Source organism: Onthophagus taurus, chromosome 10, assembly GCF_036711975.1.
Source record: "Onthophagus taurus isolate NC chromosome 10, IU_Otau_3.0, whole genome shotgun sequence".
Taxonomy (NCBI): Eukaryota; Metazoa; Arthropoda; class Insecta; order Coleoptera; family Scarabaeidae; genus Onthophagus; species Onthophagus taurus.
This window is the reverse complement of record NC_091975.1, coordinates 2,029,944-2,054,183: the sequence shown is the minus strand read 5'-3', so window position 1 is coordinate 2,054,183 and position 24,240 is coordinate 2,029,944. Positions and strand designations below refer to the sequence as shown.

At 31.6% G+C, this 24,240-nt stretch overlaps 10 protein-coding genes across 11 annotated transcripts; 6 read left to right on the top strand and 4 right to left on the bottom strand.

The window, feature by feature from the left end:
• Nucleotides 1–234: 234 nt before the first annotated feature.
• LOC111428316 (zinc finger protein 830) lies at nt 235–1,451 on the bottom strand. The gene is made up of 2 exons (XM_023063792.2): nt 1,160–1,451; nt 235–1,091 (listed from the first exon to the last, which is right to left on the bottom strand). The coding sequence occupies exons 1-2, from the start codon at nt 1,357–1,359 to the stop codon at nt 344–346; spliced, it is 948 nt and encodes a 315-aa protein (XP_022919560.2). The 5' UTR covers nt 1,360–1,451; the 3' UTR covers nt 235–343.
• A 76-nt stretch (nt 1,452–1,527) lies between these two features.
• On the top strand, nt 1,528–2,417 carry LOC111428318 (proteasome alpha2 subunit). Its single transcript, XM_023063794.2, has 2 exons — nt 1,528–1,638; nt 1,695–2,417. The coding sequence occupies exons 1-2, from the start codon at nt 1,598–1,600 to the stop codon at nt 2,356–2,358; spliced, it is 705 nt and encodes a 234-aa protein (XP_022919562.1). The 5' UTR covers nt 1,528–1,597; the 3' UTR covers nt 2,359–2,417.
• LOC111428317 (protein FRA10AC1) lies at nt 2,414–3,356 on the bottom strand. Its single transcript, XM_023063793.2, has 3 exons — nt 2,991–3,356; nt 2,774–2,933; nt 2,414–2,711 (listed from the first exon to the last, which is right to left on the bottom strand). The coding sequence occupies exons 1-3, from the start codon at nt 3,267–3,269 to the stop codon at nt 2,446–2,448; spliced, it is 705 nt and encodes a 234-aa protein (XP_022919561.2). The 5' UTR covers nt 3,270–3,356; the 3' UTR covers nt 2,414–2,445.
• A 132-nt stretch (nt 3,357–3,488) lies between these two features.
• LOC111428196 (uncharacterized) lies at nt 3,489–4,534 on the top strand. Its single transcript, XM_023063632.2, has 3 exons — nt 3,489–3,854; nt 3,965–4,242; nt 4,296–4,534. Exons 1-3 carry the CDS (start codon nt 3,532–3,534, stop codon nt 4,478–4,480), a joined length of 786 nt encoding a protein of 261 aa, XP_022919400.2. The 5' UTR covers nt 3,489–3,531; the 3' UTR covers nt 4,481–4,534.
• Nucleotides 4,535–4,563: 29 nt separating this feature from the next.
• Nucleotides 4,564–6,891, top strand: LOC111428126 (NHL repeat-containing protein 2). Its single transcript, XM_023063533.2, has 3 exons — nt 4,564–4,736; nt 4,797–6,013; nt 6,066–6,891. The coding sequence occupies exons 1-3, from the start codon at nt 4,601–4,603 to the stop codon at nt 6,825–6,827; spliced, it is 2,115 nt and encodes a 704-aa protein (XP_022919301.2). The 5' UTR covers nt 4,564–4,600; the 3' UTR covers nt 6,828–6,891.
• Nucleotides 6,892–6,952: 61 nt separating this feature from the next.
• LOC111428125 (cell division cycle and apoptosis regulator protein 1-like) lies at nt 6,953–11,950 on the top strand. Its single transcript, XM_023063532.2, has 7 exons — nt 6,953–7,454; nt 7,509–8,070; nt 8,129–8,650; nt 9,390–9,726; nt 9,984–10,241; nt 10,294–11,472; nt 11,547–11,950. Exons 1-7 carry the CDS (start codon nt 7,046–7,048, stop codon nt 11,784–11,786), a joined length of 3,507 nt encoding a protein of 1,168 aa, XP_022919300.2. The 5' UTR covers nt 6,953–7,045; the 3' UTR covers nt 11,787–11,950.
• A 1,389-nt stretch (nt 11,951–13,339) lies between these two features.
• Nucleotides 13,340–18,188, top strand: LOC111428127 (S-adenosylmethionine Synthetase). 2 transcript variants are annotated; one of them, XM_023063534.2, is made up of 7 exons: nt 13,340–13,662; nt 13,966–14,043; nt 14,108–14,230; nt 14,959–15,071; nt 15,597–15,740; nt 16,887–17,105; nt 17,295–18,188. In XM_023063534.2, the coding sequence occupies exons 1-7, from the start codon at nt 13,551–13,553 to the stop codon at nt 17,715–17,717; spliced, it is 1,212 nt and encodes a 403-aa protein (XP_022919302.2). In that variant the 5' UTR covers nt 13,340–13,550; the 3' UTR covers nt 17,718–18,188. The 2 variants fall into 2 exon arrangements, with proteins under 2 accessions (XP_022919302.2, XP_022919303.2); XM_023063535.2 differs by lacking the exon at nt 14,959–15,071 and adding an exon at nt 14,589–14,701.
• Nucleotides 18,189–18,363: 175 nt separating this feature from the next.
• Nucleotides 18,364–18,987, bottom strand: LOC111428131 (transmembrane protein 216-like). The gene is made up of 2 exons (XM_023063539.2): nt 18,699–18,987; nt 18,364–18,638 (listed from the first exon to the last, which is right to left on the bottom strand). Exons 1-2 carry the CDS (start codon nt 18,907–18,909, stop codon nt 18,445–18,447), a joined length of 405 nt encoding a protein of 134 aa, XP_022919307.1. The 5' UTR covers nt 18,910–18,987; the 3' UTR covers nt 18,364–18,444.
• Nucleotides 18,988–19,186: 199 nt separating this feature from the next.
• LOC111428129 (p53) lies at nt 19,187–22,841 on the top strand. The gene is made up of 7 exons (XM_023063537.2): nt 19,187–19,313; nt 19,368–19,431; nt 19,496–19,538; nt 19,686–19,799; nt 19,854–20,269; nt 20,321–20,522; nt 22,437–22,841. The coding sequence occupies exons 2-7, from the start codon at nt 19,394–19,396 to the stop codon at nt 22,584–22,586; spliced, it is 963 nt and encodes a 320-aa protein (XP_022919305.2). The 5' UTR covers nt 19,187–19,313; nt 19,368–19,393; the 3' UTR covers nt 22,587–22,841.
• Nucleotides 22,832–24,160, bottom strand: LOC111428128 (alpha-2-macroglobulin receptor-associated protein). The gene is made up of 3 exons (XM_023063536.2): nt 23,935–24,160; nt 23,448–23,877; nt 22,832–23,389 (listed from the first exon to the last, which is right to left on the bottom strand). Exons 1-3 carry the CDS (start codon nt 24,106–24,108, stop codon nt 22,920–22,922), a joined length of 1,074 nt encoding a protein of 357 aa, XP_022919304.1. The 5' UTR covers nt 24,109–24,160; the 3' UTR covers nt 22,832–22,919.
• Nucleotides 24,161–24,240: the final 80 nt, after the last annotated feature.

Below are 24,240 nucleotides of genomic sequence, written 5' to 3'. Positions count from 1 at the left end.
TGTGTATTTTTAATTTAACTTATTTACTTTTTAAATCATTTAGAAACTAATATATTAATGTTAAAGTGAATCAAAAGATGATAATTATTATAATTTGTATTTTCCCACACAAAATAGCGGATGCTTCTTGTAATGCTTCAAAAGACTGAACACAAAGATTAAAAATTATTTAAAAATCCGATTTAAGCGGAAATGATTTCGAAAAATCTTCCAAGGATTAATTATTTATATTAATTTATTTTTATAACTTTATTAAAATTTATTTCAAAAAATATTTACAAATTAAAAGTTACTCACGCCATCTATTAATCAAATTAAAAAAAAAACTAACCTAAGAGATATTTCATACAAAAGATTTTTTCGATCTCCAATCTAAAAATTCATCAAAATCCTCTTCGTTAACCTCTTCATCATCCCCAACACTCATATTTTCATCTTTTTCCGCTACGTTCCCAATAACCTCAACCTTCTTTTTTTCCAAATTAACCACTCTAGACCAATTCTTAATTTGCTCATCAATTTCGTCGATTTGTCGTTCATTGGTGGCTTCTTCTTGGTCTTCTGCTATTATAGCAGCTGATTCAAAGTCAGCGTCTCTAATTTCTTTCTGAAATTTTTCCCATTCTTCTTCAACAGGATCTTTGTACTCTAAATTACGTGCTTTTGCATCTAATTTTGGATCATCGAAGAATCCTTCGGGTAAAGCGGAATCAGGTTGTTCTACATCCATTTTCTCTGGTTCTTTCTCAATTTTATCTTGGTTTTGTTGCCCAAGTTGTGGAAGATTTAAGTTTGATTTTTTTGTGTCAAAGAAATCATCGGGAAGTTGATCCGTTTGATTTGTATCATTATTTTCAGTTTTTGAAGTGGAGTTTTTTAAAATTCCTTTAAGTTTTTTTATTGGTACTTCTAAAGGTGGTGTGGCTGGTCTTTTTATTGCCGTTGTGAAATTATTAGTTTTTTCTTTTAATTTCTTTGCCGCTTCGACATTTTCTTTGTGTTGTTTTGAATTTAAGTGAACATTCCACACCGCTTCCGATCTTACTACAGATTTACATAATATACAGGTTAATTGTCCCGATTCGTTGTATGTATAATAAAATTAAGGAAAAAATCTAAAATTACAATAACAGATATACTACACAATAAAAAAGGATATTTTGCTAAAGGTGATTCTATCTTCTTTGCTGATTTTTGCAACTTATTTTTGTGCTCGCTCATTATCTTCCTTAACTCATTTTGTTTAAGCTTTTGCTTCGCATTTTTAAACGTTGCAGACATTATTTTTGAAAGTTTTAAATTAATTTTTGATATCTGTAAACAACTTAACATAACCTCACATAACCTATAAAAATACATACTTCCATTGGAATATTTTGATAAAAATTTAATTTCTATTTATCGAATTTCCTTAATTAGTTTCGCTTATATGGCGTTTCTTAATTAATTACAACAATTTCATAAATTAAACAATTAAAATAAAGCATTATTAAATTAATATTTATAGCGCCATCTCACCACAAAGACGCTTAATACTTTTAGACGTTGACAAGTGACATTACAAAATTCATTCTAAGAGGTGTTTTGCAAAGTAATCATGGCTACAGAACGTTATAGTTTCTCTTTAACTACTTTTAGGTGAGTTCAAACGCTTTTAATGAGCAATAAATTAAAAATTCTCTCTCTTTATACAGCCCTTCTGGTAAACTAGTTCAAATTGAGTACGCTTTAGCAGCAGTCGCCGCCGGAGCTCCTTCTGTAGGAATCAAAGCTTCAAATGGAGTTGTTATTGCCACAGAAAATAAACACAAATCAATTTTGTATGATGAGCACAGTGTTAACAAAGTTGAAATGATAACCAACCACATTGGGATGATTTATTCCGGAATGGGGCCTGATTATCGACTTCTTGTTAAACAAGCGAGAAAAATGGCCCAACAATATTTCTTGGTTTATAGAGAACCTATCCCGACAGTTCAATTAGTTCAACGTGTTGCTGCTGTTATGCAAGAATATACTCAATCAGGGGGAGTTCGTCCATTCGGGGTCTCTTTATTGATTTGTGGCTGGGATACAGGTCGCCCATATTTGTTCCAATGTGATCCTTCTGGGGCGTACTTTGCATGGAAAGCCACTGCTATGGGTAAAAACTTTGTCAATGGGAAAACTTTTTTGGAAAAAAGATACAGTGAAGATTTAGAATTAGATGATGCTGTTCATACCGCTATTTTAACTTTGAAAGAAAGCTTTGAGGGTCAAATGACCGCCGATAATATTGAAGTGGGTATTTGCGATCAGAATGGGTTTAGGAGATTAGATCCATCGCATGTTAAAGATTATTTGGCAAATATTCCTTAAATATTAGAATCTTTTTTATTTTTTAATGTAATTGCATTCAATAAAAATCTTATAATCAATTATGACTTATTTATTTATTAATAAATCTTATAATAATAACTCTTCTAAATACTCATCGATTTCCTCTTCACGACTTTTAATCTCTACTGGTTTTAAATTTGCCCATAAAGATGTCTCTCCTTTATCAACTTCATTGATTTCATTATTATCCTCAACAATTTCAGTGCTACTACAACTCTGGGATTTTTTCTTTTCTTTCATAGAAGTATTTTTAAACTTCTTTGATTTTAAGCGTTTAACTTCCTTTCTCTTTGTATGATAATTTAACTTTTTTGAACAACTTTCACATAACCCTCAAACAATTTTCACATTTTCCAACCTGTTTTTAAAGAAACTAAAACTAAAAAACACTTACGTATTTTTACCAAAGCATTTTTCTTTTCACCCTTTTCCACATAACTAAAATTAACTTCCCAAGATCGTAGACCTTCTTTTTCATCACACTTTTTATTTCCACAAATAAATTGACCTTTACCAGAAACAACTTCTTTTTCAACACGCCATCTTAATGCAATCTTTCGTGGAAAAAAACCATTAAATACATTTTAAATTAAAGAAAACCTTTACCTAACCTTATTTTCTTTGTATAGAGTTAAATCTGTGATGCAATATTCTTTGAAGAGTTTATCATAGTATTTTTTTGCAAAGCGTTCCTCCCAAGTTTCTGGTACATTATCATCATCCCATAAAAATTTATGATTACTTTTTAAAACGTCCGAATCTGATTTATCACTCGATGTATCCCTTTGCAAGAATTTTGTGTCACCAGGTTTCTTTAAAACGTACTCGTTTATAAGCGCTTTATGGAAATCGTATGGGTTCATATACCGCATTCGATCGAATACACTCATCGTTTTTAACTAATAAATTAATTCTTTTTGGGAAACTTGAAAACTAACCTCAAAAAATCAAGATGACGTTTCGAATAATCAAAATTACTTTCACAAGATGTCGCTGAAAACTAACTGTTTATCGCATTCAAATTAGGAACTAAATAACCACTTTTATATTGATTTAAATTCACCAAACGAACGTTCGCATTATTTCGATAAATTCCGTTTGAATACTAAGTAATTTAATCTAGATTTAGTTTTAAAAAATAGGCCTAAACTGATGGAAATCGATCATTTTACGTTCGGTGGTCGTTCGATTAACTTCACCATGATTTTGAAATTAATAACGTTATTTTTGTGTCTACATTTTTTAAAATGTGAAACATCAACAAATGTTAAAGATTCTTACATAAAAGCCTATGACCAAAGTAAAGTTTTAAATAAAAAATCCGATCCTGGTGAGTATGGATTTTCTTCAAATGGATTTCCTTCAAACGGATATTCTCCAAGTGGATATCACCCGAGTGGGTATCAGGAGTATGAAAAACCATATTATGGACCACCTAAGGTTTATGGACCACCACAATATTACCCAGAACCAAAGTAAGTTCGTTAATTTTGTTTAATTTAGGCAACTTAGATTATTTAGATGCGATTTAGGTTGCCTATCTCGGGAATATTTAGCACTATAATAATGATAAAATTATTTTTAGTTATCCCCCACATCCTCCTCCACAACAACCCTACGGGCCTAAAGACCAATTTTTACCCCATGCTCTTTTGACGGTGTTGGATAAAATAAAATACAAAATTGATTTGTTAACAATTGGTAAAATAATCCTTAAATTAGTTATTTTCAAGAAAATCGTCTCATTTATTGGAATATTATGTTTGTTATTGTTTATTCCATCCTTAAAGAAAAAGCACCTTTTCCTTGGTGGCGGAAATTTAGGTGAAGATATGTTTCGAAGTCTTGAAACGAAAAATTTGGGTAATCTATGTCTAAAGAAACAATATCTAAATAAGCATTAAATTGACTTTTAGGTGACGAAAAAATCGAAAATATTTCTACATTTCTCGCAGATTCAATACAGAAATTTTCCCAACCTAACAATGAATCAGTAAACTGTAAATCAATGTTTTGCAAATCTCAACGATTATCGAAATACATCAATAATAAATATTCGTATGATAAATTAATTAGTTTGTATTCAAACGAGTTATCTTAATTATTGTATTATTGATCTTAATTTATTACAAATAAATTTTTTTATTAATTTAAACTTCATCAATAACATAACCTTTACATATTTTTATTTTTGTAATACGTCATCGAAACATAACCAAAAATGGAATTTGTAGATTTAGTCGATTCACACCAAGTTTTAACAGATATAATCGACAACAGCGGGTTAACCGAGAGCGAATCCATCCTAGAATACCTTAAACAAATTAAATACCCCGCCGTAACCGACTTTAAACCAGGTAATTTTGAACTCCACCCCAAAGTGAGGTTAGGATCGATTTTATAATTTTCTTTTTTAGGCTTAGAATGGTTCAACACTTCCGAACCTTTATCATTCATACATCAATTAAAAGGAAAGGTTGTTTTACTCGACTTTTTCACCTATTGTTGTATTAATTGCATGCATATTTTACCTGGATTAAAGAAAATCGAGGAAAAGTTTGGAATTGAAGATGGTTTGGTTGTTATTGGAGTACATAGTGCTAAATTTTCCAATGAGAAGCACTCAAAAAACGTATTATCCGCCATCCAAAGATATAATATTACACATCCAGTTGTTAACGACCCTTTTATGGATATGTGGAACAAATGTAATATTATTTGTTGGCCTACATTGCTTTTAATTGACCCAAAAGGACGTCCGTTAATTATGTTTATGGGCGAAACTCATTTAGATCAACTGGAACGATTCATTAGCATCACTTTAAATTTTTTTAAATCGAAAAATGAAATTGTAAATTTATCTTTGCCGATTTCACCTGATTTCCGTATTAAATCATCCTTAAATACTTTAATGTTCCCAGGAAAAGTTACTCACTTTATTGACGATGACAAAAATGAAATTATTGCTATCTCTGATTCAGGAAATCATAGAATAATTATTTTAAAGCAAAATGGGGAAATTAATTCGATTGTTGGTGGTTTAAAAGGATTTAAAGATGGTGGATTTGACGAGGCGTGTTTTAATTCTCCTCAAGGTTTGGTGTTTAAAGACGCCAACACTTTATATGTTGCTGATACAGAAAATCATGCAATAAGAAGAATAGATTTAATTTTAAAAATTGTTGAAACTATTGCCGGTGATGGTCAACAAGGTGATGATAAAATTGGTGGAAAATTTGGGAAAGAGCAACGATTATCTTCCCCATGGGATATAGCTGTATTCAAAACCCATGATTTAAACAACCAAGTGGAAAATAAAGCGTTAAAAAATGTTTTAATTATTGCTATGGCGGGAACTCATCAAATTTGGGCGTATTTCCTTGATGATATTGTCTGGTGGAAATCAAAAGTGCATAAAAAAAATTGTTGTGTTGCTATTGCTGGTAGTGGAAAAGAAGAAAACAGAAACAATCAATATCCTCATAACGCAGCGTTTGCACAACCATCCGGTTTAGCTTTAAGTCAGAAAAATAAAGCTGTTTTTATCGCTGACAGCGAAAGCTCTACAATTAGGAAGTTATCTTTGTTAGATGGGAAAGTTTCGGGTATTGTTGGAGGTGAAAAAGATCCAAATGTAATTATTGATTTTCATTTAATTTTAAATAAGTAACTAATTTAATTTTTAGAATTTATTTGCTTTTGGTGATATCGATGGAACATCAACCAATGCTAAACTCCAACACTCTCTAGGCGTAGCCCTGTCGCAAGACGAATCATTTTTATTTATTGCAGATACTTATAATCACAAAATTAAGAAAGTGGATGTATCTAAAAACTCAGTAATATCTTTATCAGGTCCGAAAACAGTGGATACAATTGATGGTGGCCTAAATTCTTTTAATGAACCATCTGGGTTATGTGTTATTGATGGTAAACTTCTTGTCGCCGATACAAACAATCATTGTGTTAAATTGATTGAATTAGATGAAAGAACCGGAAATATAAAAGAGGTAAAGTTGTTGCACCTAAAATTAGATACAAAAAAGTATTTAGATGAAACGAAGTATGTTATTTTAACACCGGAAACGATTATTTGTCATGTAAGTGGTTGTAAACTTAGTTTAAAAGTTAATTTAAGTTTTGCAAATGGGTTTAAATTAAATAAAGATGCTCCACAAAGCTGGTTTATTAACGGTTTAGATAAAACATGGTCTGGGGACAATGTTGAAAATGTAGATGTTACGTTAGATTTAAGCCAATCCAATCTTATTGAAAATAATATTAAATCTATAGATGTTGTTTTTAACGTTTTTATATGTACGGATGATACATGTCTTCCAAGAAACTTTTTAACCCGATTTTTACTACATTTCGAGGATAATGGTGGTACTGAAATAAAGCGTGTAGCTAAGGTATTAATAAGTAATAAAGAAATTAAGCTTGTGTAACTCATTTTTATACTAATATTTATTTTAATAAATACTTATTTAAATAAATATAAATAATTTTTAAGTTATCAAAATTGAATAAATAATTCGCATCTAGATGGCGCTCCTTTATGACGTAACGACAACCAATTATAGAACGTACTCCAAACCTGTCCAAACAAAAAATGTCGAATTTTATGTGAAATTTCGTTTGAACACGCGAGTACCACGCTAGTATTATGAGTAACATCGGCCCTTTCGGATCGAAAAATACGGCCCCGTGGCGTACGGCCGTCACCAATACTGCCGCTACAAATCTCGTCGGTCAAACAAACACTATTCAGCAACAAATTATGAATCAGGGGGCTCTTAACAACCTCAACAACAGCGGCATGGTGCCGTTTCAGCAACAGCACCAACAGCAAGTATTTCAAAATGCGATGACCATGCAACAACAAAACCTAGGATTAGGGCTCCAACAAATGGCCAACACCTCAGCCGTCGCTATGAGTGCTGCAGGATTAGGATCACAAATTGCTTCAAATCAACTGTTCCAACAAGTTGGTGCTGTAACTTACCCGAATCCACGAGCCTTAAACCCTACAGCTTTTCAAACGCAAAACGTATCAGGTGTTCCACCCGTACAAGGTAAGGATACATTTTATTTTTAGGTTATGTATCATAAAAAATCTTAAATTAAAGGTAACACAAGTACAAAGCAACGCGTTTTTACCGGAACAGTAACAAAAGTCCATGATAATTTCGGTTTCGTTGATGAAGACGTCTTCTTTCAAACAACCGCTTGCGTAAAAGGTTCAAATCCAGTTGTCGGAGATAGAGTTCTCGTCGAAGCGTCATTTAATCCGAGCATGCCGTTTAAATGGAACGCGACTCGAATACAAGTGTTACCAATGAATCAAGGCGGTTCAAGTAGGAATTCCAATGTTAAAAGCTACAATTCCGGAAATAGTAGCGGATACAACGCCGTCCCTCCTCCGGGAGATAACTCGAAAGGGAGTTTTAGCCGAAACAATCAACGAAACAAAGCTTCTTTAAGCGGAAGAGGTCGCGAAAGATCCCGTGATCGCGAACGCGAAGATGAAGATATGGAACGAAAGAAGAGACGTGAGGAAAGAATTAGAGAACGTGAGAAAGAGGAGAAAAAATCTCCATTAAGGCGTAGATCTCGATCACCAAAATCTAGGAGAAGATCTAGAATTGTGCCAAGATATATGGTACAAATACCAAAAATTGCACTTGATCTGTAAGTTACAATTACAATCTTTGTTGTGTTTATAATTCTAATTATTATTTTGTTTTAGTTCTGATGCTGATGTTTTAGAAATAAGACGTCGTTATTCAAATCTTTACATACCTTCAGATTTTTTTAAAAGCTCCTTTCGTTGGATAAATGCATTTCCAGCCGATAAACCATTCAGTTTGAACAAACCCTGCGTTTTTCACATTGTTAATAAAGATGTCGAGCCAGTCATTGAAAACGACGCCGTCCTCGAGCCACCTGATGCTGACTACATCTTCTCAGCTAAAGTGATGTTGATGAGTGTGCCTGGGACGGATGAACTTTATCAAAAGTGTTGTGCAATGGCTGAAGATAAGGATCGTAGGGACCGGGACAGCGAAGATCGTGATTATGTTCATCCAACACGTCTTATTAATTTCTTGGTTGGATTACGTGGCAAAAATGAAACGATGGCTATCGGGGGACCATGGAGTCCTTCAATGGACGGCGAACAGCCGGATACTGATCCTTCAGTATTGATTAAAACTGCTATTCGGACCTGTAAAGCTTTAACTGGAATTGACTTATCCAGTTGTACAAAATGGTGAGTTAAGTTCCATTGGCGTTTTCATAAAAAAAAGTTTTCTGTTTAAATGCTGTTTTGATTTACTTTTCTAAAATCGGTTTAGATTTTTTTTTATTATGAAGTAAGTATATTTAATTTTATTTTTATTATTTTCAAAGCAGCATTTAATTTAAAAAAATGTTCTTTTTTATTCCAAGGAGCAGGGTTGCCAGGTTACACACAGAATGTCATGAGCCATGACATCAAAATCACTCAATTTTAATAATATGTGTTACATATAGGCATAGGATTCAAGTAAAATAGTTTAGACAACGTTTGTATATAAAAGTGATATAATTAAAAGGAAATAAAATATGACAGTTTAAGTAATTTCTTAGCGCTATCTAGCGGCGAATAGATGTAACTAATAGAGAAATTTACAGTAACCTACAATTCGAGTTGAAAATGTTACGATTTTACTTTAATTTTGTTAATACTAATTATTATATTATTTTTGTAATAAAATCGTGAGAAGTACATGTCAAATCGTGGGATTAAAGGTAATATCATGCGATAAATCGTGAAACCTGGCAACCTTGCCATGGAGACCAAAAAATACTTAGATCCCAAGGAGTTAAAGGTAGGGAAAAATAAGATCTCATAAAAAAATAACGAGTAAATCCGAAGAGGTTGCCATCTATTTTTATAGACCTGGTAAGAAGTTTTGCAGAGCACGTAGCCGAGCTGACGAGTATTTTGTGTCTTCTTCCGTATTTAGGTACCGCTTCGTGGAGCTGTACTACCGCAGGGCTGAGGGAACCCACAGGGGGAAAACGGTGCCGGCCCGCGTCGAGACCGTCGTCGTCTTCTTGCCGGACGTTTGGAGCTGTTTGTCGACACGGCTCGAGTGGGACGCCTTGCAGCTCGGTTATCGCAGGCAGCTGGATCGCAGGCTTACGATCAAAACTTCATCCGCAGCAGGAGCAACATCAACGACTTCTCCGGCTGTGGCAGAGAAGTCTACTTCATCAACGGTTGAATCCGATCAGGGAAACGATCAACCTGGTGGTGGTGATCACGATGACTCCAGTCAACAACAAGCCGCAGATGAAAAGGCATCTAAATAATTTTTTTTATTTATTTTTTTTTCTTCTAGTTTTTAGTTGTTGTTATTTAGGGGAAAGAAACACGATTTGTGTCCACGCTGAAGCTATAAAAGCAGCCTTTTAAGAATAAGCCTTTCATTTTTAAGTTCTAAGATTAGGTTTTTTAATTTCAAATGATCGGGTCTCTTAAAAAATAAAAACGTGCAAAGATATTTTTAGTTTCAAAATTCTAATTAAACATTTTCAATTTGTTGTGTTGGTAACAGGAAGAAGAGGGCCAACACCATGGGGAGAACAAATTGGAACCAACTCCTTACTCACAGCTCGACCCCAAAGCAATGACACTCGGCGATTTAAGAAACGAATTGAACGCCAGGGGAATTAATTCGAAAGGATTAAAATCACAATTAATTGCTAAACTTAGTAAATCGCTTAAAGCCGAAGCTGAGAGGGGGGAAGATTGCAAAGAAGGATCATCGATGGAGATGGATTTGGAAGAAAATGCTGAAGAAAAAAAATCTGATGTAAATTTCATTTTATTATAAAATTCACGTCTTAAATTTATTTCAATTCTAGATAGAAGATCGTAAATTAGACGAGAAAGAAAAAGCCCTCCTGGAAAAACGTTACACCCTCCCAGATCAACCTCACATTCTCGTACACCCCTCAAAAACAGCAAAATCCGGTAAATTTGATTGCACAGTGATGTCGATTTCTCTTCTTCTCGATTATCGTCCGGAAGACACCAAAGAACACTCATTCGAAGTATCTCTTTTTGCCGAACTTTTCAACGAAATGTTAATGCGCGATTTTGGTTTTAACATTTACAAAGCGCTTTACGATCTTCCCGAAAAACCGAAGGACGGAAAAGAAGATGCAAAACGAAGTAATAAAAAAGAGTGTGGAGATGGAGATAAAATCGATTTGGACGGAAATGAAACGAAAAGGGATAAAAGGGACGATGATAAGAAAAGAAATAAAGATGATAAAAAATCAGAGGAGCGAAGAAAAGATTCGAAGAAAATGGGGAATTCCGAACAAGGTGATTCTGATGATGAAGATTTTGATGATGACGAAGACGTTCGTGATAACAAAAAGAAATCATCATCGGATAATAAATCGGATAAAAAGAAACGGGATCGACCAAAAATGTTTACAAAAGATCGAAATTTATTATTATCGTTTGTTTATTTTGACCAAACTCATTGCGGTTACATTTTCGAAAAAGATATTGAAGATTTACTTTACACGTTAGGTTTGAGTTTATCTCGCGCTCAAGTTCGCAAATTGGTCAGTAAAGTAATCACGCGTGACTCATTACATTATCGAAAATTAACAGATAAACCCAAAGATGACGATTTAATTGTTATAGATGATTCAGAAAAAGATTTTAACATACAAGAATTAGCGGCCGGTAATAAACGATTATTACCAGTGTTTAAAGACGATGAATTAATGTTTAAGAAAATGAAAATCGAAGATAAAAATTTCGAAAACAAAGAATCAGAACAACACGATGGTTTAGTTATGTTTAATGGAGCTTTAGTAGATATTAACAAATTGATGGCTCAATTGGAGCGTAGTAATAAAGCTCGAATTGATACTGAGAGTCGTATGGTCGACTTAAAAAGTGAAAATATTAAGTTGACGGAGAAAAATATGAAATGCAACGGAAGTATTAAAAGTTTAAATTCTGAATTGAAAGAGACCAAAGATAAATTAAGGATTAATGAAGAAACTTTAAGTAGATTATCCGTAAGTTAAAAATTTAACCTAAAAATTAATTTTGACGTTTAAACATAACCTAAAAATATTTTTTTTCGTTTTAGACTAACCTAAAATTATTTCAACACACTTTAACCGATATTCGCGATAAAATCGATCCGGTTTTAAAAACGGTTTTAGTTAAAGAAGAGACGAGAAGCAAAGAAAGTTTGGAGAAAGAACGAAAGCACGATGAAAGTAAAAGCCGTTGGGAGAAAGAGCCCAAAGAAGAAAAAATTAAAGAACAACTGGAAGACTCAACGGGAATAGAACAAGATCAAGAGATTAAAATCGAGAAGAGTTAATTAAAAGTTTGGTCAATCAGTGAATCTATTTTTATTTTCAAGTTTTTGTCATTTAGTTTTGAGTTTAAAGCAATTTTTTTTAGATGATGTAAAAATAATTAATTATAAGCGTATATTGACAGTGTGGATAATTATGAGAAAATAAATTCAATTTTTTGAATAAATTATTTGTGTTAATTTCCTTGAGAAGTGAAGTTTTTTATTTTATCATGGGATTGACGCAAAAACTCTACGTCATGTAGTTTTATTTCAACTACAGGACTAAAAATGTTGCGTCAGCTTATAATAAGTTTCTTTTCTTATTTTAAACGAAACAGATAAGATTCTTTGTAACCCTAAATAGCTCCTTTTTTTCTTGACTTATACAATGGATCAAGAATAATGGGTTAAATAAATATTTATATAGATTATTCTTTTTTTAAAATCAAGAATGAATTTAATTTTTAGAATGAAATAAGATGACGATCTCTTATTTAAAGTTGACCCAATCGAATGATGAAAAACAGCCTACAATAAAGTTTGGTCGAGATAAAATTTGCGCAAACGATGAAATAAGTTAATAAAATAAGACGACAATGTGTTAAAGGTTACATTTATTACGGTAACATCCAATAAGGCGTTTAATGACGTAAACTGAGCCTAAAAAATGGTGAGATTCCCCCGTTAAGAGGTTATCTGTTTTGGAAGATAAAGTATGTTTTAAAAATTTAAAACAGGAAAAAACGTCAGAATTAAAAACCTTGTAAAAAGTGTATTAATAAAAATAATGAGTAAAAATTAATTAGGGTTTAAAACGAGATCTTTTTGGGGTGTTACTTAGGTTATGTTTTTTTTATTGACAAGTGAGGTTAGGTTGAGAAATTAATAAAGGAACTATTTCAAAATTTTAATCAAAACATTTCTTAATATTTCAAGATAACAACATATTAACAGTTGCTAAGACAAGTGATGTAATTTTAAAGTTAAAAATCATAATGAAGTAAATTGGTTTAAAAGAAAGTGGAAAAAATGTTAACAAGGGATAGATAAAACTTTAAGAAAACATTAATATATGTATGTATATCGTTCATTAACTGCAACAATTTACTTCGATTTGCCCCGAAAGAATTCGCAGAGATTAAATTCGAAAACCAACAAAAGTGGGGAGGCTTTAAAAGAACACGTTCAAATCCGTTATCGTACATTTACGCGATATCCTCACTCAACTTAAAAAGTTGTAACTTTGGGAAAAGAACGTAAGTATTATTCGAAATTATTTATAAAACTTTTTAATACATATAAATAATTATTATTATTATTTTTATTATAGTTGATAATTGTAAAAAGACTTTGAAGGACATATTTAAAAAAACCCAAAAATTGCATCATTCAAAATTGTTTCAATTAAACAAAATATTAATGTAAGTAATAATAAGATTTAAGAATTATTAATATTATTTGTTTAAATTCCAAATTTTTAGTATTTTCAAAAAAACTTTGTTGGTTGCCATTAGCAACAACCACATCTATAAATAATACAAAAAAACGTCATTGTTGGTACAAAATTCGTTCGCGGGAGTGCGCTGTTATTTCAATTTCAACCAATAAGAAGATAGCAACGATTTGTAGGGAGGTTATAAAAGGAATCGCAACCGTGTTTAGCGTCTCTTTTCCAATAAGTACCTCTCGAAGAACGGAACGAAACCGATTATAAACGGTTTATTATTTACGGTCGCGTGGTTAAGTTTATAGAAAACGCGGACGTGAAGATAAATAAGGTTCAGAATGCCAAATACCGCTTTAACAAATGGATATACCAACGGACACATGCCCTTCGACATGGAGGACGGTTCGAATTTCCTTTTCACCTCGGAATCGGTCGGCGAGGGACATCCAGGTAAAAAAGATATAAATCAAGTCATTTTGAGGCTCCTGCGTCCCTCAAATGGCGTCGTTCTCCATTGCAATTCATGAAACGAGATTATTTGTTCTTGGTGAAAAATCAATAACAATTTGATGAATGTTAAATTTATTTTTAATTTTTAACGTTTCTTTGAATTGGTCGGTTTAAATTTAGTTTACGCAATCTTATGTAATAAACCACGTGGTATTTTTTTTTTACTTCTTTTTAAACTAACCTCAAATTTTCATTTGCCCCTAACTTCATTTCAATTGTTTTTAATTTTCTTAATTTTTCTAGATAAAATGTGCGACCAAATTAGTGACGCTATTTTAGACGCGCATTTGGAACAAGATCCCGATGCAAAAGTTGCATGTGGTAAGTTCAAAAAGCACAAAACTCAATATAACCTCAAATTTAATTTTTTTCTAATTACAATTAGAAACTGTTACAAAAACTGGAATGGTTTTATTATGTGGTGAGATTACTTCAAAAGCTAACGTTGATTATCAAAAAATTGTTCGACAAACTGTTGCTCACATTGGCTACGATGATTCTTCAAAAGGTAATTAATTACATTTAAGTTAATTTTCTTTTCATAAACACTTGGAAAGTTGATTATATTAAATAACATTGAAATTGATAATAATTTAATCATAGAGTTGACCTTGACAATTCTAATAAAGACAATAAGGAGAAAGAATTAAACCTTATAAATAATACTTTGTTTATTTATTGTACCAGATAAAAGATAAAACGTGATTTGGATTTAAATCAAACATTCCAGCTGTTTTTATTGTAATATTTGAATTTTTCTTTTTCTTATTCTTTCCCAAAATTTGAGTCTAATCGATTAAAAAAAAAAAATTAAATAAATAAGTTAAATAAAAAAGATGAATCTACTTAAAAAAGAAACAATGTAGGGTTTGACTGGCGCACTTTCAACCTTCTGGTCGCCATCGAACAACAATCGCCCAACATTGCGGACGGTGTCCATGTGAACCGAGAAGAACACGATGTAGGGGCGGGCGATCAGGTATAAATTTCAAAAGAATAACTTGAAATAAATTTTTGGGGAAAATTAAATCATAAAATAACAAAAAAAAAGGACATTTTATTAATATAAAATAATTTAAATTAAATTCATTGGGATTATTATCGTTTGGACTCGTATTTTATTATTCTTATTTTTGCTTAGTTATGTTACGCTTTATGTGATTGTCTCTTCATATTTCGGGGGGATTCTTAAATATGTTAATATTTGAATGTGGGTTTAAAATATTTTTAAAACAGGTTTCGATTACAAAACGTGCTCGGTCATGATCGCTTTGGATCAACAATCTCCAAATATTGCTGCTGGGGTGCATGAAAATCGAAATGAAGAAGAAGTTGGAGCGGGAGATCAGGTTTGAATACGATAATGAACCGCTTCCTGCTCTGATTTGTTTCTTTGCGTTGTAATTTATGTAGAAATAAATAACAAGGTTAATAATTAACCATATATATTAGTTATTAATCTTGTTTGAGCGTAGATCTTTTTCTACTCATTTAATTTTTGTTTATTGAAATGGTTCAGTGACTTTTGACTCTTTATCATATTTTTCTTATTTTTTATGTTTATCATTATTTTTGTTACATCACATCTAAACTAAAAACTCTTATCATTAATTTAATTATCGTAGCTTCTTTTTTTATTTATTCATAATTGCGCACATAACAATGTCCACGTTTCTACATCAAAAGAATTTTTTCTTTGTGGGACCGTTCCATAATTTGTGCTAAATCATTTTTCAATTAACGAGGTGTTCCTTTTTAGATTTATTTAAACTAAAAAGGGGTATTTGTGGTTGTACATTTAGCTTGAATTAATGTTTTGCTTCAAATTTTTTTATTAATAATTATATGATCAATGACAATAATTAAATCTATAGGGATTAATGTTTGGTTACGCAACTGATGAAACGGAGGAATGTATGCCGCTTACAGTCGTTTTGGCGCACAGATTGAATCAGAAAATCGCCGATTTGAGACGAGAAGGAACATTTTGGTGGGCGAGACCAGATTCAAAAACACAAGTAAGTTAAATATCATGAAAAACGATTAAAAACATGCACACAAAAATGTCCACGTTTCAGCAATTTTAAAGTCAACTTTCTATTTTGCTTGGAACGTTCCAAAAGTGTGCTAAATTAAAAATTTGATTAACTAGGCGTTCCTATTTGGTTCTTTTTTGAATCAAAAAGGGGTATTATTAATCAAACATTTATTAAATATCCCAAATTATACTCAAGGCTAAAATCAAGAATTGATAAACACTTAAGTAATCATTTATAGGTTGTTTTTCGTGATAATTCTTGTGTATAAATCACGATTAATTAATTTATTTTTAGTCCAGATTGGTGCAAAATCATCTTTATTATTTAATTTCATCAGAATCTTTCTTATTTTATAGATTTACGTTGTTAAAGCATTACTTGCAAATTTAAATTCAATTCATTGAATGTAGCATTATATATCGCACAAATATGCTACTTTTATTAACCACTCCAATCGTGGAATCTATCGTTAAATGGAAAAATAGCATCTTTTTTAAATGTTGATTTAGAAATAACAAAGTTTACAATACGAAAGGAGGTGTTTATGATCATTTCCCATTTCCTTGCATAGTTTGGTAAAAAGTCTGCTATTTAATGGACGAAATTTTATGTAGTTTACAAATTTGACGCACTCTAATTCTTGAATTTGTTTAAACAAACCTTTATGACAGCTTGCATGTGCTTGTACCAGTGACAAAATCATTGGAAAGCTTCAAAATCTCATCTTTTCTTGTATGGTGTCTTCGTCAATATATCTGATAAAACACTTTAGATTTACATTATCCTTGATATCTATAATTTCGCTGCTTTCCCATTTCGTGTCGTCGCTTATCTGCTCTTCCTCAATATCCTCTTTCAAATCGTATTATTGTAATAGTCCTGCATTAAAAATGAAAAGAAGAACCCAAAAAATATTATACTTAACCTTCTTCTATTAAGTGAAAACATTTGACATAATACATAGTAATAAATTAATTAACCTATGAGTTAATAGATGTTTTCAATTTATTATAAAAATTATTTAATACATTTTTAATAAAATAAGTTTTACAACTCATTTTTGTTAAGATATATAAATAAATCGAAATTTTGAAATATTATTTAATACAATTAAACTTTTTTTAGGTTACTTGTGAGTACAAGTTTGAACATGGAGCTTGTATCCCACAACGCGTTCACACAGTGGTTGTATCTCTCCAACACAGTGAGAAAATATCTTTGGACGAGTTAAGAAATGAAGTTTTGCACAAAGTTATCAAAGAAGTTATACCAACGAAATATCTCGATGGACAAACCATCGTTCACATTAATCCATGCGGATTGTTTATTATTGGTGGACCACAGGTAATTAAAAAAATATATCAAATTATTGTAAATAAAAAATATATTGAATATAATGATGTTTCTTTAGTATTTGCTACTCTTGAAGTACCATGATGTGAACTACCAATTCTGATAAATTATTTATTTTAATTATAACTTAATTTTATTAATTTAATTTTTTTAAATAATTTTTAATTATTTTTTTTTTAGAGTGATGCTGGATTAACTGGTAGAAAAATAATTGTTGATACATATGGTGGATGGGGAGCCCACGGTGGTGGTGCATTCTCTGGAAAAGATTTTACTAAAGTAGATAGATCAGCAGCATATGCAGCTCGATGGGTAGCAAAGTCTTTGGTAAAAGCAGGTCTTTGCAGAAGGTGTTTGGTACAAGTCGCGTACGCTATTGGAGTAGCAGAACCGCTATCGATTACAGTTTTTGACTATGGTACTTCAAAACTATCCCAAGGAGAACTTTTAAGCGTAATCCGCAACAATTTCGATCTGAGACCTGGTAAAATCGTTAAAGAATTAAATTTGAGACAACCAATTTACCAAAAGACTAGTACCTATGGTCATTTTGGACGGGATGGATTTGCATGGGAACAACCCAAGGTGCTTCGCCTCAATTGATTTTAATTCTTTTTTATTTTTTAAGTCCATTTTTATTTCTTTTTATCCTTATTTCTTTCTACCTTCTAGAAATCCCTTTATTTACCTAAGTAAGCAAAAATAATTGTAAATGGTAAAAATTAAGCCCTTTGAGTTCCTGTTATTATTATTTTTTTTGGCACTCTGAACCCAAAAAAGTTGTTTGATGCGTCATCTATGGACAGATCACGGCACTGAAAAATTGTGCTGCAATGGTTGTGTGATCCGAGTGAAACGTTCAGTTCCCGTTAGACTAGTTTTCACTCCCCGCCTTGTGTTGTGTTTACGAAAAAGATTCTATTTGGAAAAGAGCATTTCCGAAAACACTCCGGTCTGTCAATAGAGACAAATAAAGACGCTTTACCATCAATCTTTGAGAATGAAGGATTTCGTTTCTAAAAACAACTAAAGAGAGAGGGAAAAATCGACAAACAAGAAACACACCCTGCCATATAAGAAAATTGTAATGATCATAAACTGTAGGTTACGATTAGAAACAGTAATTGTTGTCTTGAAATGAAAAAATTATAAGACGAAAAATCAGTCATAGACGATGTGTTAGCAATTAGTTTTTAATAATTGAATTTCAATGTGTATTAATGCTGAATAAAATTTAATAAACTCTAAATAAAGAATATATTTTGTTTTTATTTTCTTTACTTAATATTTGCAACAATTTAAAATAATACTGTTTTAATTTTAGCTTTAATTAATAATACTCAGTCGTTTTACATATAGGTAATAAACAAAGTACGCCAAACACAATTTCAGTAGCTTGTAAAATTAATTGTATAGCACAAATAATATATTCGAAACGTAATACAAAGCTTTGCCATACAATAAAATAAACAATACCAAAAGCAGATGGAAGAGTAAATAATACTGCAATAAATACCGGCCACCCTAAAACAAAAAAAATTAATTTGGTTACTCTCGATTATACTAGGGGTTTAAACAACATACATTTTTCAGTTAAATTTCCTTTCCTTGCGATAATTAATCGAACCAATTCCAACAAACAGACGATCAATAATATTCCAAAATCCGCCTTAAAAGTGGGTAAGGGATGGTTAATTTCCTTCACAATGTTCATGCCGATCTCGCAAATCGCAAACAAACCGAAATAATATGAATTTAAATACAAAAGTACTTCGAAAGTTAAACAGACGTTCATTATTTTAATTAATTGTTAAATTTGTTTATTTGTATTTGATTGTTACCTTGACGGTTTAATTTGACGTTTAAAACATGGCTACCATATTAAGTTTAATATGTCATAGTGGTCCAATCAATAATAATTTAAAATTATTTTTAAAAAAGATTAATTATTAATTTTGATTTAATTTTTGATTAAAAAAATTGGAATTGAAGCATAATAAAATTAAAATGTTTCTAAAATTCTTTCTTAATTATATAACGTGAAGTTAGATGATTTATGTTTTTTTTTTTTTGCTGTCAGGTTTGTTAGGGTTGTTAGTCGAAAAGTGGTGTTGTGAGTGACAGGTTGTTTGTGGTTGTTGCAGGTGTTTAAAACATCCCCTTATTTTAGTTTTTCCTTTTTATTCATCATATTTTTGAGTAAATTAATATATAATAAAGGTTTTTAAAACGCTTGTTAATCCTTTATTTTAGTTTAGGTTAGTATAAATCGATTTATTATGTCCGAGATTCCCAATGAGATGAATTCCGAAGATTTGTAAGTTTTTCTTTAAATTCATGAAATTTGTGTTTATTTTAATATATGAAATTATATTTTTTAGTAATTTATTTCTGGGAAATGTCGATACAAAGGATCTTTTATTGGTAAAGTTTTTATTTAGCAGAATTAACTTCCTATCAACTTCTTATCTAAACTGATTGCATCATCCTATTAAAATATCTTTACTTCCTCTCCTCATCTAATTATCGTGTAATTAAAGTAAGATTAGATTAAAAAAAATTTGATTTTAGGGTGAACTAGTTGATGAGGTTATTCCCGATGCTTATGATGTAGTTCCGAGTAATGAGAATTTTTCGGGTCATTATAATTTTGATGTTTTAATACCATCATCAAAAAGCTTAGTGGTAAATGATATAAAAGTAATTAAAATTGTTCCAGTCATGATATTATTGTTTCAGTATTCCCCAAAACTGGAAAAACTTTTCATTAAAATGTCAAATGATTTCACTGTTTTATTCACCTGGAACTTCCACACTCGCTTTACAAGGCTTTTCGTCCGAGCCAAACCTCGTTTTAGTAACAGTGAAGATGCAAACAAAGCGGTTAAGCGTTGCCTTCAACATTCACACGAGGGCGATCATTCAAATCAAGATAAGAACGCTCCTATTCGGCATCATATTTTGCGGTGCAAAAATACACAAGCTTTGTATGAAGGAGGTTTTGATCAACATTTTAGCGTTTGTCTTCCGTTAACTAAACCGGAAGTTGGGACTGATTCCGTTGCGCATACTTATCAATTTGTTTGCCAAAGTTCTTGCGCTTCGGGTATGAATAGAAGACCGATTGAGGTTATTTTTACTTTGGAGGATGAATGGTAAGGTTGTCTCGGTTGTATTTGATGAAATTAATTTTATTACAACTTTAGTGGTGAGGTGCACGGTCGGAAATCAATAAATGTACGAATCTGTTCTTGCCCAAAACGTGATAAAGAGAAGGAAGAAGCGGAAGTTGGTGAAGCTCCTTTGGGGCAACCTCCCCCAAATAAAAGAAGGAAGACATCTAAAAAAATGCAAGCTCAATTAATCGAGCAAGACGAAAATAAAGATACTGCAGTCCATACAATTACCGTAAATAAAAATTTTTATACAGTGAATTTCACTTAACACCTTGACTGCCATGAGAAGCGTAACTTGATGCACGGCAACATTTGCACGAAATTCAAATACATTCTTTGACGTGCAGAAATAACTTTTTTATTGAAAAAATACTTGGAAGTATAGAAAAATGTTATTATTTTGTACCTGTATAGTTTTTAGAGCTTTCTGCACAACGATATCTTGACTGAGTAGACTTGGTTTGCGCTTGTTTTCGGTCAGTTTTTGCAAGTCTCTTGTGACAAACAAAACATCTATGACAGTTCTTAGAACCCATGTCTTCTAAAACATGTTGAGTGGTGAAAAACGTCCTATTTGGTTAGTTTCCAAATAAGATCTTTGAATCTTGTTATTGACATTTTTTCATTTGCAACTTCTTGATACAAAATACACCAAACCATCACCCAAGATTAGGTCAATGGCTAGGTATAGGTCTTTCAGTAGGTCCAAACTACTACAATTGCATTATGCTGACAGTGATAAAGAGCAAGTCGCAAGACTTCAAAATTATTCTACAGGTGATCATCCACGACATATCTTTTTGTATTTTGCTGCAAAAATGGCAAGATCTTTTCCTAAAGATGAGCTTATCTTTCGTGTTCAAGCAATTTTCTAAAAAGCCACCTCTGTAACCTGCATTTAGTGCAGTAACCATGTCTCCTTCACTTTTTATTTGAATGTTAATCGTTAATAACTTTATTATTATGATGAACAAATTCATCACCAGAATCCTCAAATTTTTCATTATCTTCTTCGTCTGAAAGACACTCCTGCCACAGTTTTTGTTGTTCTTCTTCATAACTCATTTTCACAGATACTTTTTATACCAAAAACTGAACACTACCACCTGAATTCAACATAAAATATCCACAAACTGTAAACGACTAAACGTATCATTCCTATAGCACTGCATTTTTGCATGAACAGACTTGTTTTCTTATGAATCACGATATGATTAACATGGCCAGTACGGCAATTTTTATCTGTGGGGCTGTGGGGCCGTGTGCTGCTTCTCGATTGAAAACAATAAATAACATAAGTTTTGCGATAAAAAAAATGATGGTTTGTAATTTACTAGCCTATTTAATTTTAAAATTGTTCCGGCCAGAATGAATAGACTTTTAGTGACTATTGCGGCAGTCAACGTGTTAAGATGCTATATACAATAGAAACCAGGGTGTACCTACTTACTTTATCTCACATAAAATGCAACATGTCAATATAATTTGACATTACAGTAAAAAGTCGAATACGGGGAACGCAGTGTGCTGAATAACAAATAGAACTAGGTTAACACTAGCACTAGAACTAACACTAGACCTAGAAACATTTCGTTTAGCTGTACCTCTCTTAAGACGGCTGGTAGGTGGTGGGTAGCGCTAGTTAGCATAAAATATAGTGTTCTGTTTTCTTCTGTTAAGACGCGCGGCTAAACCCGAAACTTTCTAGTTCTAGGTTTAGTGTTAGTGCTAGTTTGTTATGCTGCATTGTTATGCAGTGCTAGACCAAGAACTAGAATCATTCGGGTGTAGCCGTCTTAAGAGACGTACGGCTAAACCAAAATGTTTCTAGTTCTAATGTTAGTTCTAGTAACAGTGCAAGTGTAAAACTAGAACTAACACTATATCTAAAACTAGAATCATTCGGGTTTAACCGTCTTTAGAGACGTGTGGCTAAAGATTGTTGTATATTTTTATTGAACAAAAACTAGAACAAACACTTAGACCTAAAACCAGAAACATTCGGGTTCATCATTTCCAAACAAAACCTCTCCATTGCAAAACTACTATTAAGCTATGTTACATTCTATGTGGGACAGTGCAAGTGCATAATTCATATATGAAATTCCCGATATAATTAATAAAATTATTTAAAAACAATTTTTAGTTCAAGGTGGTTGGTTCGAAAGGAAAAAAAGCTGCTCTCGAAGGTGTTTATAATATACTAGCTGGGCAAATGATGTTGCAACCTGGACATGAAGATGTTTATCGACCTTTACTCGAAGATGTCAAAAATCAAATTCATGATTTTCTTTAAAATCTTATTAAGAAAAAAATTTTTTTTTACTTATTAGGTTTAGTTATATAGTTGTAATTTTTATATATTACTTATTTTTTCTACTTATCTACTTTAATTAACCTTCATACAGTTCAAATTGTGATAAAATTTTCAGTGCAAAAAAGTTTTGGAAGATTTTTTTGTTGAATCATTTACCATTTAAGTATTCGCTATGATAATCATTTTAGAGTGTAATGTTTTCATAATATCAACTAATATATGTATATTTTTCAAGTTTTTATTGCTACATACACATAACCTATAATTTTAAGAAATTAATTTTACGACACAAATTTTAAACTAAAAATATTTTTAAAGCTCAATGCGTTTCTGCATAATTTTCGTTTCTAAATCTAAATGAATTTTTTCAACCTTTCTCCCTTGCTTCTTAATGTTTTCTTCCATCATAATCATCCCGTCCGTTTTCTCCCCGTGTATTTTAATCTTTTCAGCTCGATGATCCGCATTTAAAGCAGCTTCCGCTTGCATATGTCGTAATTTTAGTAATCGATTTTCGTAATGCAACAACTCCACTCGCAATGATTCCAATTCGTATGGAGTGAAATTCGCCTCCAAAGCAACTTTCCACAATTCTTGCACTTTAGGTTCAATGAATTCTTTACTATTTGGACCTTTGTATGCTAAAAGTTGTAGTCGATCATATCCTTGTTTTAATTCCGTGTGTTTATCTCTAACTAAATTAGTTTTATCAAGATAATCCTTTTTCGGGGGTTCTTCACCAAGTTCTAAAGTGTTAAACCTATCTAAATCATCAACAGAATCTAAAAAGTAAATCAAAGAAATTATTTGAATTAATTTTATTTGTTACTAAATAAATACTTTCGTGGCTGTCATCTTTTTTGCCATTTTTCTCTTTAACATCGCTTAATAACGTGTAATATTGGTCGATTTTATCTTGGTGATGTTCAAATTCCTCTTTTAAAACATCAAGTTCTAAGGTAGAAAATCCTGCCGTTTCAATTTTAGACCAAAGTTTGTTCAATTTTTTATCTTTAAACAAACTTTTATTTATCGCTTTATCATCATTGACATATTTAGATGCTTTTCCTCGTTCATTTTTCGCGGCTTCATCCAAATAGTCTAAAAGTCCGTATTGGCTCATTATCGATATGAACTTTTTTCGTAACTCCGCTTCTTTCATCCCATCTTTATCACCACCTTCCGATCTAACATGTTTTAAGGTTAACTCTTCTTTATCATGAACTTTTAATGATGTGTATAACGATTTGAGTTTAGGATCACTTAATCTCTAAATAAATTTTATGATTTAAGAAATTTTAGTTTTATTTTATTGCTTAAGACTTACTACTCGTGCTTTATTCCAAAGAAGATTAACTTTTTGCATCCGAAAAGGATTTTCCAAGTTTTTTAAGGCTTTCGCCGCATCGGGTTGATTCGCTTCTGCTGAGTATTTATTGTGAGATTCTGTTAATTTTAATATGTTTATAAAAATAATTATTGATAATAATAAGTATTTCATTGTTAAATAAATTAAAAACTTATTTTTTTGATGAGTTAGGTTGGGGACTATGTAATGTAAACATGACAACTAAAAATAACTGTTCTTATAATTTTTATTAATACTTTTTGAAATAAATTATTAAAAATTTAA